This window comes from Rhinatrema bivittatum, chromosome 1 (genome assembly GCF_901001135.1).
Source record: "Rhinatrema bivittatum chromosome 1, aRhiBiv1.1, whole genome shotgun sequence".
Lineage (NCBI taxonomy): Eukaryota > Metazoa > Chordata > Amphibia > Gymnophiona > Rhinatrematidae > Rhinatrema > Rhinatrema bivittatum.
The window spans coordinates 534,994,646-535,009,776 of NC_042615.1; the positions used below are offsets into that span (position 1 = coordinate 534,994,646).

Genomic DNA, 15,131 nt, shown 5'->3' on the forward strand with positions numbered 1-15,131 from the left:
GGTCGAGGTTTCGGCCCTGGGTTGTCTCCGGGACTGGGTATGAGGCAAGCCCCCTGGCCAGCGATCCAGATAGTTGTCCGCTTCCTATAAGGGATAAAGCATTTACACCCCCCCAATTTGTAAGCTGTGTCTGGATTGGAATCTTAACCTGGTTTTATGGGCTCTGTGTGACCCCCCTCCTTTGAACCGTTGGGACGGGTCTCCCTAAAAGACCTTACTTTGAAGACTGTTTTTCTGGTAGCCATTTGTTCTGCCAGACGGATTTCAGAACTTCAGGCTTTTTCCTCTCGGGATCCTTTCCTGCACATTTCTACTGATAAGGTTTCTTTGCATACAGTGTCTTCCTTTTTTCCTAAAGTGGTGTCTGCCTTCCATGTGAATCAATCCGTGGAGTTGCCCGGTTTTCCGGATTAGTCTCGAGATTCTTCGTCTGGTATAGACCTGACCTTCACCTGTTGGACATTCACTGGGTTCTGCTGTGTTATTTGAAAGTCACTAATTCCTTTAGGAAGTCGGACCACCTTTTTGTATTTTTTGGGGGACCGAAGACAGGAGGGAAGGCGTCCAAGTCTACTTTGGCCCACTGGTTGAAAGAGACCATTTGTTTAGCCTATCTTGGCAAGGGTCGCCCCATTTCAGCTGGTTTGAAGGCGCATTCTACTAGAGCGCAGGCAGCATTCTGGGCGGAGCGTCAGTTGGTATCTCCTGAAGAAATATGTAGGGCCATGGTCTAGTCCTCTCTGCATACTTTTACAAGACATTACCTTTTGGATGTACGGGCACAGGAGGATGCGGTTTTGGGAAAAGTGTTCTGAGAGCGAGCCTTTCGAGTTCCTGCCCAGTGTAGTGTGGCTTTGGTACATCCCACTGGTCTGGATTGATCTGGGTATGTCCAGGAAAGGAAAATTGGGTCTTACTTGCTTATTTTCATTCCTGTAATACCACAAAACAGTCCAGAGGCCCGCCCTGGTAAGACTGCCGAAAGACTGATTTGCCCGGTAGTTAACCGTTGTATATAAGAAGTCTATAAGTGATACTCTCCTTTCTTGTTGACGTGTTATGACTTGCAGTCTGGAACTGGGTTATTCTGGTTCTGGGGAATCCAACCCTTAGGGTTTTTTCTTTTGTTCACCCTTGTTGGGTTTAAAAGTTTTCCATTGTATCTTGGCTTGGGTATTAATACTGAAGAGCTGTAGGTGGCACACTTGGTATATAGCAGTGCCTCAAAGTTTTGTTCTCTGTCTCCATTTGCTGTTGGGAGTGCATAACCCACTGGTCTGAACTGATCTGATATTACAGGAGCGAAAATTAGCAGGTGAGACCCGATTTTCCTTTGAGATGTTTGCTTCTCTTTCCTTGTTTGATTTGGCCTCAATGATGTGGAGAGGGATCCCAGGAGCCACCCTTTAAATTATATGATGAAAATAAGGAGTGTTTCACTGAGGGCATCGTATCCATTGAAAGCCCTTGATAAGAAATTGGTAGTAATTCACTCTTTGGCCTCTAGCTTATTTCTCTATCTTCGTATTCTGAACCCTGAATCTCATGAGAATGCACTTTTTTTTCCCTTACATCCACTCCTTATTCATAGATGTCTTGGTCTTGAATAATGCAAGTTCCCTTTTCATATAATGAATGCTATTCTTACGACAAAATTTAGCTACCTTATCTTCTTAGTGTGTTCTTGGTCTTACTGAGGCCAGCTTTCAAAAAAGAGATGAGCTCCTAACTTACCAGGTCATTCGTCAAAATGTGTTAAGGTCCTAACGTGTGCGATAAATATTGCAACGCATGTAGTATCCAAATTTTACCTTTAGTATGCACGTGGGAGGAGTTAATGGAAATGAGGGTCTGCTAGCGTGGAATGCGGTAGAGTAATGCACACTAATGTCAGAAATAACTACACCTTTTTTCTGTGCATTCGCAGGGAAAATGTTTTTATCACACGAGAGAGAGAAACTCTGTATAGAGTCAATGGGGGTTTACATACACAGTAAATTTGATATGACTGATGAATTTCTGTCATTTAAATCAATGAAAGGTACCAACAAGAAGAGTTGATTTGGTACCTTTCATTGATTCAAATGATAGAAATTCATCAGTCATCAAATTTGCTGTTAATTTCTCTGACTGTATATGTAACCCCCCCCCCCCCCCCCCCCAGGAGAAAGTCCACTTTATGCTCGTGCTTTAATAAATTGGTTGAAGAAGAGACCACACTAGCGTGGTCTCTTCTTACGCGCAGGCACCCGATGCTCACCACTTCCTCTTCCGGGCCGCGGGGGGGAGGAGAAGAGAGCACGCTGACTGGAGTCATCCGGGTGCCTGCGCGGGAGTCATCGGGTGTCAGCCGGGTGCCAGCGCTGGAGTCATCGGGTGCCTGCGCGGGTCTTCCCGCGCAGGCACCCGATGCTCTCCACTTCCTCTTCCGGGCCGCGGGAAGAAGAGAGCACGCCGGTGCTCTCTTCTTCCCGCGGCCCGGAAGAGGAAGTGGAGAGCATCGGGTGCCTGCGCGGGAAGACCCGCGCAGGCACGCTAGTGTCCGATGGGAAGAAGACTGCAGCGCGGCTCGGAGGAAAATGAAAATCTTCAACCGCGGCCGATGGGACTCCGCCTTCGCCTCCGCGAGGGCTGAAAATGAAGGAGGTTAGCGTTGGGAGGTGGCTGCTGCTGCCGCGAGTTCCCGGGGGGGGGGGAGAGAGAGAGTGAATGAATGAGCGAGCAAGCATGTGTGTTTGAGATCCTGTGTGTGTGAGTGAGAGATTGCATGTATGTGAATGATTGAGAGCCTGTATATGTGAAAGAGAGTATGTCTGTGATTGAGATCCTGCCTGTGAGAGAGAGAGCATGAATGTAAGTTTACCATTGGGAACCTGTATGTGTAAGTTTGTAATTGAAAACCTGTTTGTTTGAAAGAGTATGTGTGTATGATTGAGATCCTTTGTGTGTGAGAGAGATCATGTGTATGTATGATTAAGAGCCTGTGTGTATAAGTAAGAGAGAGATCATGTGTGTCTGTGTCTGATTGACAGCTGGTTTAGGTGATGGAGCATGTGAGTATGTGATTGAGAGCCTGTGTTTAAATGAGAGAGAGAGACCATGTGTGTCTGTGTGATTGAGAGCTGATTTAGGTGAGGGAGCATGTGAGTATGTGATTGAGAGCCTGTGTTTAAATGAGAGAGAGAGACCATGTGTGTATGTGTGTGATTGAGAGCTGATTTAGGTGAGGGAGCATGTGAGTATGTGATTGAGAGCCTGTGTGTAAATGAGAGAAAGAGAGGACATGTTTGTAAGCATGTGAATGAGAGTCTGTGTGTGAGAGAAAAAGACAGCATGTATTTATGTGATTGAAAGCCTGTGTGTGTGTAAGCGTGAAAAGATAGACAGCATGTGTGTAAATGTGTAATTAAGAGCCTATATAAGTGAGAGAGAAAAAACATTTGTATATGTGAGTGACTGAGAGCATGTGTGTATAGGTGTGTCATTGAGAGCCAGTGTGAGAGAGAGCGCTGTATGTGACTGAGAGAGGAGAAAGTTCCAAGCAAACCACCCCACCTCCTGCTAATTCAGAACAATCTCAGGACACCTGGATATCAAACGTTCCCAGGTATGCAGAGCAAAAAAATTTTTGTATCCTTATTATTTTTCATTACTGGATCTTTGTGTCTGCTATTTTGAAATATTTTGTTGGTATCTGGAAATGTTTATATGAGTTTTTAATTATTGGATATTCCTCTATACAGTGCCACTTGATTCCTGTCATTTTTGCTACACCAGACTAACATGGCTGTCCCTCTGAAAATTTTGTCTAAGAATCAGTTTAATTTGCGTATTATGGTTACCCTGAAAGTCAGTCTTATTTTGCAGCCCTTGAAAGTCTGTAGTGCTCTAGACCTATACTTATTTGCCGAAAAAGGAAATGATGAAGCTAACTGTATAGGTGCAGCAGAATTCTAACTCTAGAGCCCTAAGCTTAGGAAGTTTTTCCCAGTTGCCATATATAACCTAACAGCATTAATCCTTGAAAATAACACCTTTGGAGAAAAATTAGAGAGAGGTATGTATCTAATATGAAAGATTTCGTTTCTGTTGGAGTTTGCCTAGATTTCAGGCATTGCGTTAATATAAACATAAACTTTTAGATCCTGAAAGAAAACACACAAACTAGTACTTGAATTTTTGCAACTTAGGTGGTGAAATACTGGCCAGAAATCGGAAAATGTGGATTCTTGGTTTGGCGCTACCTTCTAAGAAGAGATGATATCGAGCCTGCGCCTTGGACAACAGAAGGGATGGAAAGATCAAAGAAACTAGGTCTGACTATACAGGTAAAAAAGTTATTCTAAATAAGTAAGTAGGTATGAGTTATACTCTCTGGGGGTAATTATTAAAGCCATTTACTTGCATAAAAACTATTTTTATGCATGTAAATGATTGTTCTAAAATTGACCCTGGCTCAGTATTCCCATAACCCAGTTTTGTGTGTACTTTTACATTCACTGAGGCGAAGCATTCCAGGTGGGAGGGGCAGAGATGGGGCACTTAACCACATACTTTTTGATTGTAAAAAGTATCAAGTCCATATTCAGTAAGCCAGTGAGCAAACAAATTATCCAGACACCGTGTGATGGATATTCAGCAGAACAAGTCTCCCACTGAAAATAATCGGTTACAGTTATCTGGATATGTTTACCAGGATATCTTTAAACTTATCTGGCTATATTTGAATATAACTGGTTAGGTTTAAAGTTACCAAACACTAGCCCTAAATAACCTGTAATCTGGGGACTTACAACAAAATCTCAAACCCCAAAGAAAAACCTAGTCACCCAGTTATATTTTTATATATTTTAAATAACAAAAAATGAATATCTTTGTGGAACCTTCAAGAGTACAGTTTGTATTGTTCACAAACTGCATTTACCTGTGAGTCCAACTTTACTTTATTATTTTATTATGTTACTCATTTTGTTTCTATTTTTATTAAAATCTGTTACCGGCTCTCCAGATCACCCAACAAACACCGTACTCAAGGTCCCCAATGGAGCAGTCCTTCTAAGAGACTATATTTCCAGAGAGAGCAAACTCAAAGTCCAAACTTAACATAATGTTCCAATCGTTACCCCGACATGGATCCACGTTTCAATGTCCCATCTGCATCAGGGGGCCTCCCTATACATCGCATAACCTTCTCTTGTCCATTAGTCCAAAAAACCGCTCCGCCAGAGAAATTTACTTCATCTCTTAAAACATTTTCATCGTGCTTTAACAAACATGGCGTCAACCAAAGCTTCTTTTATTTGTGGGAGGAAATGACGTAAACTGAAATTAAATCAAGGAATACCAATTAATTACCTGATTCAATCCCTCAGGTTTAACAGATTTTAACTCAAAAATCCAGAATTGTTCATGACGATTTAACAGTGATTGAATATCGTTCGCCCCTTCTGAGTTTGAACTGACTCCAAAATGGTCCATTTAATCTCCTTAAAGTGATGTGCCTTTAACAGTGAGCAACATTGAGCAACAATAGGAGCTGTTAGTTTAGATGTTTTAATGCAACTTTTATGTTCTAACAATCGTGTTTGAATTCTTCTCTTTGTGCGACCAACATAAATTAAATCACATGGGCACTGGAGTACATAAATTACAAATTTAGAATTACAATCTGTAGCACCATTTAAAAGAATGGTGCTTTTCGAACCAGGATGTTGCCACACAGAGCCGACCATCGCCAATGCACACGTCTCACATGAGCCACATGGGGAATTCCCTTTCACCTGTTGCACAGATTATTTATTAGATTCAGTCCTTAAACAGGCTCGAACTATTTTATCTCTGATATTTCGGTTGCTAGCAAAGGCGAACCGCAGAGGCAGACAGAATATATTATGAAGAGCCAACATAGACTAATGTTTTTGTAAAATCCCAATAACATCTCTCACATGATTATTATAGTGTAAGAGACAAGATAACCCATCATTTCCTCATTCAGCTTTATAATCCAAAAGTAGAGCTCTGTTTGCAAATAACGCTCTTTTATAAGCCTTTTTTTATAACAGACTGGGGATATCACCTCTCCAAAAAACTAGCAGACATCACTTCAGGTTGTGTCTTAAATTCAGCTATAGTAGAGCATATTCTCTGAAGTCATAGAAATTGACTGATAGGCAGACTGTCTTTAAGTTTTTGGGTGACAGAATACTGTAAAAATTGATTACGATCTGTATTTTTTCGATATAGTGTAGTCCTCAAAAAATCACCTTCTCTGATAATGGTAATATCCAAAAATGCTAATGAATGTCCATGACACTGCATAGTGAACTTCAAATAAACACTTTGATTATTAATCCATAAAAAAAAAAAATCCTGTAATTCTTCTTGAGATGCTGTCCAAATGAAAAAGATGTCATCTATATAGCGTCGCCAAATCAGCATGCTGTTAAACCACGAAGAAGGTTATAAAATCTCTTCCTCAAAATGAGCCACAAACAAATTAGCTATACTGTTGCCCCCCCCCCCCCCCCAATTGCCACACCTCAATGGGGGCAACTGGAGATAATAACAGGAATCAAACATGAAAAAAATTGTGAAACACCAACTCCAGAAGGGACATCAAAAAGGATTTTAATAGAAATAGAAACAATAAAATGAGTAACATAATAAAGTAAAGTTGGACTCGCAGGTGTAAATGCAGTTTGTGAACAATACAAACTGTACTCTTGAAGGTCCCACAAAGATATTCATTGTTTGTTATTTAAAAATATCTAAAAATATAACTGGGTGACTAGGTTTTCTTGGGGGGTTTTAGGTTTAAAGTTATCCAGGTGCATGTAAGTGGATAGCCTTGATCTTAACTGCCGGTTAAGTACAAAAACAACCCTACCCGGGTCAGTAGGACCTGATCCTCTCGTTCCCTAAAATAACTGCAGATGGTATCAGGGCATAGTGCCAGGTGGCCTCCTCTGTCCCAAGCCCTCAAAAATAATTCAAATAAGTTTTGGGCCACAGCAGCCCAAGAATCCTCTCCCCTCACCCCCCACCTCACCCCCAGTGGTGAAATTGCCACCCAGCTCTCAGCATCCACCCACCATCCCTTCCACAATCCTCCCAACCCACCCGGAAACCCACAAGGCCAGTGGGAGCTGTAACAGCAATGCTGGTATCATACAGTGCCAATGTTGCTTATTTGTAATACTCTGGCAGCAACAATGGATGCTGCTAGGAGTGGTACAAATGTCCTGTGTAGGATTGGGTGGGTTCTGGGTGGGGCGGAAGAGTTGCGGGTGGTGATTTTGGAGGAGGAATGGAGTCCATGTGGAAATTTCAATATCAGAAGAGAGAGAGCGGGAGGCTCCTTGGGCCACTGTGACCTGCAACTTATTTTAATTCTTTTGGGGGGCTTGGGTGGGGTAGGGCTTTGGGCACTATTCCCTGATAAACATTTTTACACATTTGGGGGGGTTTGGAGGGTAGGGGATGTGGGGCCTGTTGTCCCAAAGGATATTTTTATTTTTGGTACTTAATCAGATATATTTCGAATGTAACCTGTTAAGGTTAAAGCTATATGGGTTCAGGTGCCCAAATAACTTTAGAACTACTCTAATGCAGTTCTGCACTTTGCCAGATTCCTTGATATCGCTGAATATCTGTTATCCAGTTAACTTATTCAGGTAAGTTTAGCCTGCCCTGGAATGCCCTCAGACTGCCCTGACCTATCTGGCTGCGTTGTTAGCTGGATAGCTCAGGGGTGGTCAAACAGCCGGGAAGTTTAAAACCAGGATTTTCTGGCTAAGTGCCAACTTAGCTGGATAAACGTTTGTGAATATGGACTTCTAAGCACAAATATGTCTTCTGAAGAGAAGGTGTAACTTCATGTGAGTGAATATGTGTTCTTACTCGGCCAATTACTCCAATATTTTCAAAGTGAACTTGCGTGCATAAATTCACTTTGAAAATACTTAGTAAAGTCTGTGTTTGCAATGGTGCAGACTTTTGAGGCTGTTTGAAAATGACCCTCTCTTTGTGAACCATTATAAACTGAACATCTCCATTTGGGTATGAAATTACAAATGTAAAATCACATCCACCAGCATTTCCAGTCCTGTAACTATGACCAAACAAAAGTGATATCACAAGTAACTTAGTCGTCTATAAACGAAAAGCAATAGCTTTAAAAATTCTGGGCCTGTGGGTTAAAAAGCATTTGAAAACAGAGCCTGGTGCTTGGGTTGATTCTAAATCATATATGTTAGGGGAACTTCACGCTGCAGCAGTACATACATTTTAATTATGCTTCCTTAAAGAAAAGGCCATCATCAACTAAAGTGAGGATACACATGAATTTCACTAAAATCATATGCAAATTGTAGTAAATTTAAAAACAGACCTAGCAGTGTCAGTTATTAGGCTTGCCTAACATAATTACTTCTGCAACTTAGAGGCTCTTTGAACATGTGATTCAAAAATTTCTGCTAGTTTAGGGGGTCATTTTCGAAAGCTTTCGCACGCGAAAAGTCCCTTTTCGCTTGCGATAGCTAAATTGGGGTGTAGTCCACACCGGAAGAGGAGGAGTCGGGGCGGACTCCGTGACAACTTCGCTGATGGCGAAAGGTAAGATTCCTTATCGCCGCCAGTTTCGCGCCGAATAACTACACCTTTTATGGTGTAGTTATTTGGCTCGATAGCCGGCAGCGATCACACCGCAGAGGTGCGATGGCTGCCAGCTTTCGCAGGCCCGCCCCCCTGCTTCGCCACCCCGACCCCCCCGTCACCGCCGGATTTTCTAAGGTCTGCGACCTTAGAAAATCCAGCTCTAAGTGTTGCTTACATGTAAGTATTATACACTTATGGATATAGAAAATAATGCTAGAAAATCATATGCCAAGTTGCAAATTTTAAGGAAAGAAGGATTTTTGAAGATATTTCTGTTCAAAATTTTAATGTTATTCAGCCATAAATAGTGTTTCAGCTTGGCCAACATTTTGCTCTTGCTATGTTGAAGCTCTTATTTTTCATGTTTTAATTTTTTTTATTAGTATTTTCATACAGCAGCAGTGATCAACATTAAATCCAACCATTAAAAATTAACACCTGAATATTTGTCTTTTATATCCAAACTTTCTAAACCAGCAGTGGGCAAACTTTGTGTCCCTGCCTAAATGGCAGGTTTCATTGTTGAATGGAAGAGGAGTGACTTGGTCCCCCTTAGAGTTAGAAGGAAGATTTACCTCCTGACCTAGCTTGCAGTGTGACATCCCTTCTGCCGACTGCACCTGTCACTTCTTCCTGCAGGTCAGAGGAAATGATATTGCTGTTCTCCCAGGACAAGCAGGATGGTAGTCCTCACATGTGGGTGACATCAGCAGAAGGAGCCCTATCATGGAAAACTTTTCTATCAAAGTTTCTAGAACTTTTGACTGGCACACTGAGTGTTATAAATGAGCGGTGTTTGGGTGGATCCTTGGGTACTGTGGCAGAAGACCACACCCACGGGGAGGAGCTCTGTGAGGAGACACAGTACTAGGCTAGACTCAGAACACACAAACACAGTAGTTCTTTATTAAACAGCTTTGAAGAGTGCAACCAGAGGTGGCAGTAATGAGGCAGTCTGGTAGTTGCAGTCTCAGGGACCTCGGCAGAGGGAGCCCTTCTCACCCTGTTGGTAATGGGAGTTTCTTGCATCTTTGGATCTAACGGAAGCATATCTACACATTCCCATCTGAGCAGACCATCAAAGCTTTCTGCGCTTCACAGTGTTAGGAGAGCATTTTCAATTTCGAGCACTTCCCTTTGGGCGGCAACTGCACCAAGAACGTTCATGAAAGTAATGGTGGTGGTGGCAGCTGCCCTCAGAAGGGAAGGGATCCTAGTATATCTGGCTCATCCAGGCAAAGTCAGAGATGGAGTGTCGCTGTTCCATCCGATGAGTAACGGAATGCCTAATGTCCTGGGTTGGATGATAAACCTGGCAAAGAGCCACCTGGAGCCATCTCCGTCGCTGGAATATCTGGGGGCTCGATTTGATACCTGTTAGGCAAGGTGTTCCTTACCCAAGAGAGGGTAGTCAAGTTGCACACTCAAGCTGTTCGGCTGCTGAATCTGTCAGTTCTCAAAGTCTGGGATTATTTACAAGTTCTAAGTTCCATAGCGTCTATTCTGGAGTTGGTGCCATGGGCCTTTGCTCACGTGCTACCTCTCCAGAAGGCGCTCTTTTCCTTTTGGAATCCGTTGTCAGAGGAGTTTCAGATACCGTTGCCAGTCCAGGGGGAATCAGATCCAGTCTCTCATGATGGCTGTCGTGTCCCAGTTTGGAGAAAAGAGTGGATCTAGAGGTTCCGGACTGGGTGCCTTTTACCATAGATGCCAGCTTCAGTGGTTGGGGAGCAGTATGTCTGGGATCAGCGGTCCAAGGGCAGTGGTCACCGGTGGAGGCATCCTGGTCAATCAACCATCTATAAACAAAAGTGGTTTGCAGGGCGTTACTTGTGTTTCTTCTTCAGATTCAGGGACTTGCGGTACGTGTGTTTTCAGGCAATGTGACAACAGTGGCCTACATCAATCGTCAGGGCGGAACCAAGAGTAATTTAGTGGTTCAGGAGCTCTTTGCCTAGGCAGAAAGGCATCTAGCTGTACTAGCAGCTTCTCACATGGCAGGAGTGGACAGTGTGCAGGCAGATTATCTCAGCAGGCAACAACTGGACCCATGGGAATGGGAGCTGTCAGTGGAGGCCTTTGGCCTCATTCGGCGCAGGTGGGGTGAGCCCCAGTTTGATCTCATGGCAACTTGGGGAAATGCCAAGGCGATCAGGTTTTTCAGCCACAGGAGGGAGTTCAGCTCCAAAAGAATCTACGTTCTAGTGCAGCTGTGCCTCCATCTGCTGGTAGGGTTGCAAAACCCACTTGTCTGGACTGATCTGTGGTATTCCAGGAACAAAACTGGCAGGTAAGAACCAATTTTCCTACAGCTATGACCACCTGCATTACAAAAAGGACAAGCCATCTGCTAACCAATAAGAAAAACGAAATAGTATTTTTAAAAAATCCATTGAAGCACTTTTTTTTAAAGATATCAGGAAGAACCAACATTAAGCAGATTTATTTTCTAAATTTAATGTACATAAGTGGCAAATGAGCACAGTGCTTGCTCATGTTGACACTCAAGTAAATCCAACTATTTTCGTACTTAAGAATGTTGAAAAGTAACATTTCTTCTTGTCCCATTCGTGGATTATATATGATCTTTCACTTGCCTAATAAAGAGGAGCTTCTCCAAAGCTTTAGAATTGTCCTACAGTTTGTATACACTAGGTGGTGGTACAGTCAAATTGTCAACCATACTCCGTTCTTTTCTCTCTTATCAAAGAAGAAGCAACTCTTTGAATTTTTACCTTTTATATATAGTTTCTTTAACACTTGTACCTTATTTTCTTTGTTTTATTTTTGTCATTTTTAGTTTCTCTAGAAAGAAAATAGTTTTATCATATTGACCACTCCACAGGATCTCTTTCACTCTGTTTGTGTCAAAGAGGCTCAAAAAGGATGTGCCCTGCAAGAGTAGGTTCCTGTGCTGGAGGAGCTGAAATAGGTTTCCGTCTAACAACCTGACAAGGCATGCCAAGGATGACTTGTCCAGTTTGGAGATACCTTTGTTTTTGTATAGTTTTTAAAACACTTTCTATTTATTTAGCATTTAATTTTCTCTCACTGCTATTATTTTTGCTAACGAAATAATATTGGAGAACATAAGAAAATGCCATACTGGGTCAGACCAAGGGTCCATCAAGCCCAGCATCCTGTTTCCAACAGTGGCCAATCCAGGCCACAAGAACCTGGCAAGTACCCAAAAACTAAGTCTATTCCATGTAACCATTGCTAATGGCAGTGGCTATTCTCTAAGTGAACTTAATAGCAGGTAATGGACTTCTCCTCCAAGAACTTATCCAATTCTTTTTTAAACACAGCTATACTAACTGCACTAACCACATCACTGTTCCACGTGCAGGTCACCAAAGGCAGGCAGAGCTCCGGAGTCTCAATGCGTGGATGAGACGATGGTGCAAGGAAGGAGGGATTCAGTTTTGTAAGGAACTGGGGAACCTTTTGGGGAAGGGGGGAGTCTCTTCCGAAGGGATGGGCTCCACCTTAACCAGGGTAGAACCAGACTGCTGGCATTAACCTTTAAAAAGGAGATAGAGCAGCTTTTAAACTAGAACAAAGGGGAAAGCCGACAGTCGCTCAGCAGCACATGATTCAGAGGGAGGTATCTTCGAAGGATACTAATGATGCATTAGAATTAGGGCATCCCGACAGTGAGGTTCCAATAATTAGAAAAGTAGTCCAAGTGCCTGTAACTAAAAACTCCCCTGAGCTAAAAAATTCTAACTTATCCCTATCAATTAAAAAGCAGAATGAAAATACAAACAAAAAACAAACTTTGAAATGTTTGTATGCCAATGCCAGAAGTCTAAGTAGTAAGATGGGAGAATTAGAATGTATAGCAGTAAATGATGACATAGACTTAATTGGCATCTCAGAGACATGGTGGAAAGAGGATAACCAATGGGACAGTGCTATACCGGGGTACAAATTATATCGCAATGACAGAGAGGAGCAGTCGGGAGGAGGTGTGGCGCTTTATGTCCGGGATGGCATAGAGTCCAACAGGATAAACATCCTGCATGAGACTAAATACAGAATTGAATCTTTATGGGTAGAAATCCCTTGTGTGTCAGGGAAGACTATAGTGATAGGGGTATACTACCGTCCATCTGGTCAAGATGGTGAGATGGACAGTGAAATGCTAAGAGAAATTAGGGAAGCTAACCAAATTGGTAGTGCAGTAATAATGGGAGACTTCAATTACTCCAATATAGACTGGGTAAATGTATCATCGGGTCACGCTAGAGAGATAACGTTCCTGGATGGAATAAATGATAGCTTTATGGAGCAATTGGTTCAGGAACCGACGAGAGAGGGAGCAATTTTAGATCTAATTCTCAGTGGAGCACAGGACTTGGTGAGAGAGGGTAACGGTGGTGGGGCCGCTTGGCAATAGTGATCATAATATGATTGTTAGAAAAAAACTGAAAGGAGCAGCTACAAAAGTAAAAAGTGTCCAAGAGGCGTGGTCATTGTTAAAAAATACCATTCTAGAAGCACAGTCTAGATGTATTCCACATATTAAGAAAGGTGGAAAGAAGGCAAAACAATTACCGGCATGGTTAAAAGGGGAGGTGAAAGAAGCTGTTTTAGCCAAAAGATCTTCATTCAAAAATTGGAAGAAGGATCCAACAGAAGAAAATAGGATAAAGCATAAACATTGGCAAGTTAAATGTAAGACATTGATAAGACAGGCTAAGAGAGAATTTGAAAAGAAGTTGGCTGTAGAGGCAAAAACTCACAGTAAAAACTTTTTAAAATATATCCGAAGCAGAAAGCCTGTGAGGGAGTCAATTGGACCGTTAGATGATCGAGGGGTTAAAGGAGCACTTAGAGAAGATAAGGCCATTGCGGAAAGATTAAATGATTTCTTTGCTTCGGTGTTTACTGAAGAGGATGTTGGGGAGGTACCCGTAATGGAGAAGGTTTTCATGGGTAATGATTCAGATGGACTGAATCAAATCACGGTGAACCTAGAAGATGTGGTAGGCCTGATTGACAAACTGAAGAGTAGTAAATCACCCGGACCGGATGCTATACACCCCAGAGTTCTGAAGGAACTAAAAAATGAAATTTCAGACCTATAAGTAAAAATTTGTAACCTATCATTAAAATCATCCATTGTACCTGAAGACTGGAGGATAGCAAATGTAACCCCAATATTTAAAAAGGGCTCCAGGGGCGATCCGGGAAACTACAGACCGGTTAGCCTGACTTCAGTGCCAGGAAAAATAGTGGAAAATGTTCTAAACATCAAAATCACAGAACATATAGAAAGACATGGTTTAATGGAACAAAGTCAGCATGGCTTTACCCAGGGCAAGTCTTGCCTCACAAATCTGCTTCACTTTTTTGAAGGAGTTAATAAACATGTGGATACAGGTGAACCGGTAGATATAGTATACTTGGATTTTCAGAAGGCGTTTGACAAAGTTCCTCATGAGAGGCTTCTAGGAAAAGTAAAAAGTCATGGGATAGGTGGCGATGTCCTTTCGTGGATTGCAAACTGGCTAAAAGACAGGAAACAGAGAGTAGGATTAAATGGACAATTTTCTCAGTGGAAGGGAGTGGACAGTGGAGTGCCTCAGGGATCTGTATTGGGACCCTTACTTTTCAATATATTTATAAATGATCTGGAAAGAAATACGACGAGTGAGATAATCAAATTTGCAGATGACACAAAATTGTTCAGAGTAGTTAAATCGCAAGCAGATTGTGATAAATTGCAGGAAGACCTTGTGAGACTGGAACATTGGGCATCCAAATGGCAGATGAAATTTAATGTGGATAAGTGCAAGGTGATGCATATAGGGAAAAATAACCCATGCTATAATTACACAATGTTGGGTTCCGTATTAGGTGCTACAACCCAAGAAAGAGATCTAGGTGTCATAGTGGATAACACAATGAAATCGTCGGTACAGTGTGCTGCGGCAGTCAAAAGAGCAAACAGAATGTTGGGAATTATTAGAAAGGGAATGGTGAATAAAACGGAAAATGTCATAATGCCTCTGTATCGCTCCATGGTGAGACCGCACCTTGAATACTGTGTACAATTCTGGTCGCCGCATCTCAAAAAAGATATAATTGCGATGGAGAAGGTACAGAGAAGGGCTACCAAAATGATAAGGGGAATGGAACAACTCCCCTATGAGGAAAGACTAAAGAGGTTAGGACTTTTCAGCTTGGAGAAGAGACGAATGAGGGGGGATATGATAGAGGTGTTTAAAATCATGAGAGGTCTAGAACGGGTAGATGTGAATCGGTTATTTACTCTTTCGGATAGTAGAAAGACTAGGGGGCACTCCATGAAGTTAGCATGTGGCACATTTAAAACTAATCGGAGAAAGTTCTTTTTTACAAGGCTTCCAGTCGACGCCGGCCCCCATACCGGCCCCGGAACCGGCTTCCTCGATGATGGCACCGCTCCTCGAGCACCTCGATACTCTTATCAGTACCTTATCGACTCC

General features: G+C 42.3%; 1 protein-coding gene across 4 annotated transcripts in view; it reads left to right on the plus strand.

The window, feature by feature from the left end:
- UHRF2 (ubiquitin like with PHD and ring finger domains 2) overlaps positions 1-15,131 on the plus strand; it is a 419,355-nt gene that overhangs the window by 362,809 nt on the left and 41,415 nt on the right. For all 4 annotated transcript variants that reach the window (XM_029614091.1, XM_029614082.1, XM_029614073.1 and 1 more), the window contains one exon: positions 4,191-4,328. In XM_029614091.1, the coding sequence (XP_029469951.1) occupies positions 4,191-4,328 (138 nt within the window). The remainder of the gene's footprint in view (positions 1-4,190; positions 4,329-15,131) is intronic.